The sequence below is a fragment of the Eurypyga helias genome, unplaced genomic scaffold (assembly GCF_000690775.1).
Source record: "Eurypyga helias isolate BGI_N326 unplaced genomic scaffold, ASM69077v1 scaffold29642, whole genome shotgun sequence".
Taxonomy (NCBI): domain Eukaryota; kingdom Metazoa; phylum Chordata; class Aves; order Eurypygiformes; family Eurypygidae; genus Eurypyga; species Eurypyga helias.
The window spans coordinates 4167-6598 of NW_010234626.1; the positions used below are offsets into that span (position 1 = coordinate 4167).

The following is a 2432-nucleotide window of genomic DNA, read 5'->3' on the forward strand; positions in this document are numbered from 1 at the left end:
TAACACCTGGTTTTATGTTCACTAGTTATAAATTGCTTTATCTCTTCAAACTGGTGGGCAGATACTGGTTCCTCCTGGCATCCCAGCAGCATTGCCCTTGAACAGACAAGGAAAGGACATAAACAACGCTGCGAGGAGCTGAGTTGGCTGCCCACCCTGCAACGCAGAGGCTGAGCCTCTCTGCCTTTGATTCCCATTGGGAGCGCACGTGCCAGTCCCATACCCTGCCAGGAAGCAGCTCGGGGCGATGTGGGGGTTTGGGTTTTCCTTGCGGCGGTCTGACCGTCCCTCCTTGCCCCCGCAGACAGCATGGGTACCTCTACGTACCGCCCGCCCGCCCGCACGATGGAAGTCGTCATAAACAAGTACGTGGTGAAGCTCAAGTACTGCTACACCTGCAAAATGTTCCGCCCTCCGCGCACCTCTCACTGCAGCGTCTGCGACAACTGCGTCGGTAAGGCCCCAAGTGGAACCTCGGAGAGGCTGGGGGTGGGTGTTTTATGTTGCTGGACAGGTTGCTTTTGCGTCTTGTAAAGGGTTGTGAGTCCATGGGAATGCTCCGAGGGCTGGAACCCCTCTGCCATGGGGACAGGGTGGGGGAGTTGGGGGGTTCAGCCTGGAGAAGGGAAGCTCCGGGGAGACCTTAGAGCCCCTTCCAGTGCCTGGGGGGCTACAAGGAAGCTGGGGGGGACTTTTCTCAAGGGCAGGGAGTGCCATGACAAGGGGTTAACCAGAAAGAGGGAGATGGAGATGGGACATCAGGAAGGAATTCTTCCTGGAGAGGGTGGGGAGGCCCTGGGACAGGTTGCCCAGAGAAGCTGTGGATGCCCCATCCCTGGAAGTGTCCAAGGCCAGGCTGGATGAGGCTTGGAGCAACCTGGGCTAGTGGAAGGTGTCCCTGCCTAAGGCAGGGGGGTTGGAACTGGATGGGCTTTAAGGTCCCTTCCAACCCAAACCATTCCATGATTCTGTGATTACAAAGTGAGATACTGGGTGGTCTTTCTTCCCCCGCACTGAAAACAAAAGCAACGCTAGTGCCGTGGCTCAGGGCAAGAGCACAGCACATCCAAGACTCCGTGTCTTGTCTTTCCCGGGTTCTGGGAGGACAATGCTGGGAAATTCACTTAAGGCCTCCACCAAACACGAGGTTTGCTGCAGACTTTGTTGTCTGTGCCGGGCTGGTAGACCCACCGCCATGGATGCTGGCTGAGCTTTCCTGTGTGCTCTCCCTGAGCCGTCTGACTGTGGTGGGGCAGGAGGGAATGAAGAGAGACCCGAAGAAAAGCCTCTGATGGCTCCCCACAGGCGTGGGGCAGCTGCAGGGTGGGAGGGGGTGGGCAGGGAGGTTCCCAGCACAGCCTGGCTGCACCGGAGCAACTTGAACTGGCAGCAGGGTGGCATGTGATTTAGGAACATGCCCGGAGAGTTTACTCCTGCAGCTGCTCCTGGTTGGCTTTGTGCTGTCTCCCAGGGCAGCCTGCGGAGCGACAGAAGGACCCCCAAGGCTCTGGTTAAGAGAAACTAGGGTGCTGCCAAGCAATCTGCGTTTGGGGATAGCCGTGGGTGGCCCTGACGCCTCCTTGCTGGCACGGTTCGCTGGAAAGCAGCCGTGGCTGGGGCAACGTTGGCAGAGGAGCTGTCTGGGGGCGTGGGGGGAGTGGGCATGGGCCCACTTTGTGTGTGGTGGGTTTTGCATGCGCTGCCATCCCCTGCGGAATGCTCGCCGCGGTCCTGTTAGTCTGAAAGGCAACCCCTTCGTTCCGAGGCAGTCGGGAGCGTTTCCAGAGGGACTGCACCTGGGTTCCCAGGCACATTCTGTGCTTTTAGAGGCCTATCTTTATACCTTTGGAAATTATTTTCCACCCTGAAGAAGGCGATGGAGGGGAAGCTGACACGCAGAACGGGAGCAGCGATGCTGCGTGCATGCGCCCGGGGCTGCTCGGTGCCGGAACAACGGCCGCGCTTTCCCTGCTCTCTTTGGGTTTTACTGTTGGTAAATGCTACCGGTTTTACTATTGGTAAATGCTACCAGTCACGAGGCTCCTGTTTCTGCGGGGTTTGGAGGATAAAAATAAAAGGGCAGGCGGCAGGGCTCTGTGGAAACTTCTTCCTAACGTGCTGCTGCGGAGAGGTTCTGGTCTTGGGGTGGTGGGTGGAAGCTCGATTTGTAGCCCCTGGTTTTCGGGGGCAGAGCAGATTTCGCTCTGTCACGGGGTGCGAGGCAGCAGGAACCCTCACCGTGTCCCTTCGTTTCAGAGAGGTTCGATCACCACTGCCCCTGGGTGGGCAACTGCGTGGGGAAACGCAACTATCGCTACTTCTATGCCTTCATCCTCTCCCTCTCCTTCCTGACAGCCTTCATCTTCGCTTGCGTCGTCACCCACCTCACGCTGCGTAAGTACGGCGGGTAGCAGCAGCGCCGCGCGCGGGCT

General features: G+C 58.3%; 1 protein-coding gene across 1 annotated transcript in view; it reads left to right on the forward strand.

Moving 5' to 3' along the window:
- Positions 1 to 2432, forward strand: part of ZDHHC18 (zinc finger, DHHC-type containing 18) — a gene marked incomplete at its 3' end in the record, with an annotated part of 5159 nt that overhangs the window by 1675 nt on the left and 1052 nt on the right. The window contains exons 2-3 of the mRNA XM_010146507.1: positions 305 to 454; positions 2257 to 2394. Of these exons, the coding sequence (XP_010144809.1) occupies positions 305 to 454; positions 2257 to 2394 (288 nt within the window). The remainder of the gene's footprint in view (positions 1 to 304; positions 455 to 2256; positions 2395 to 2432) is intronic.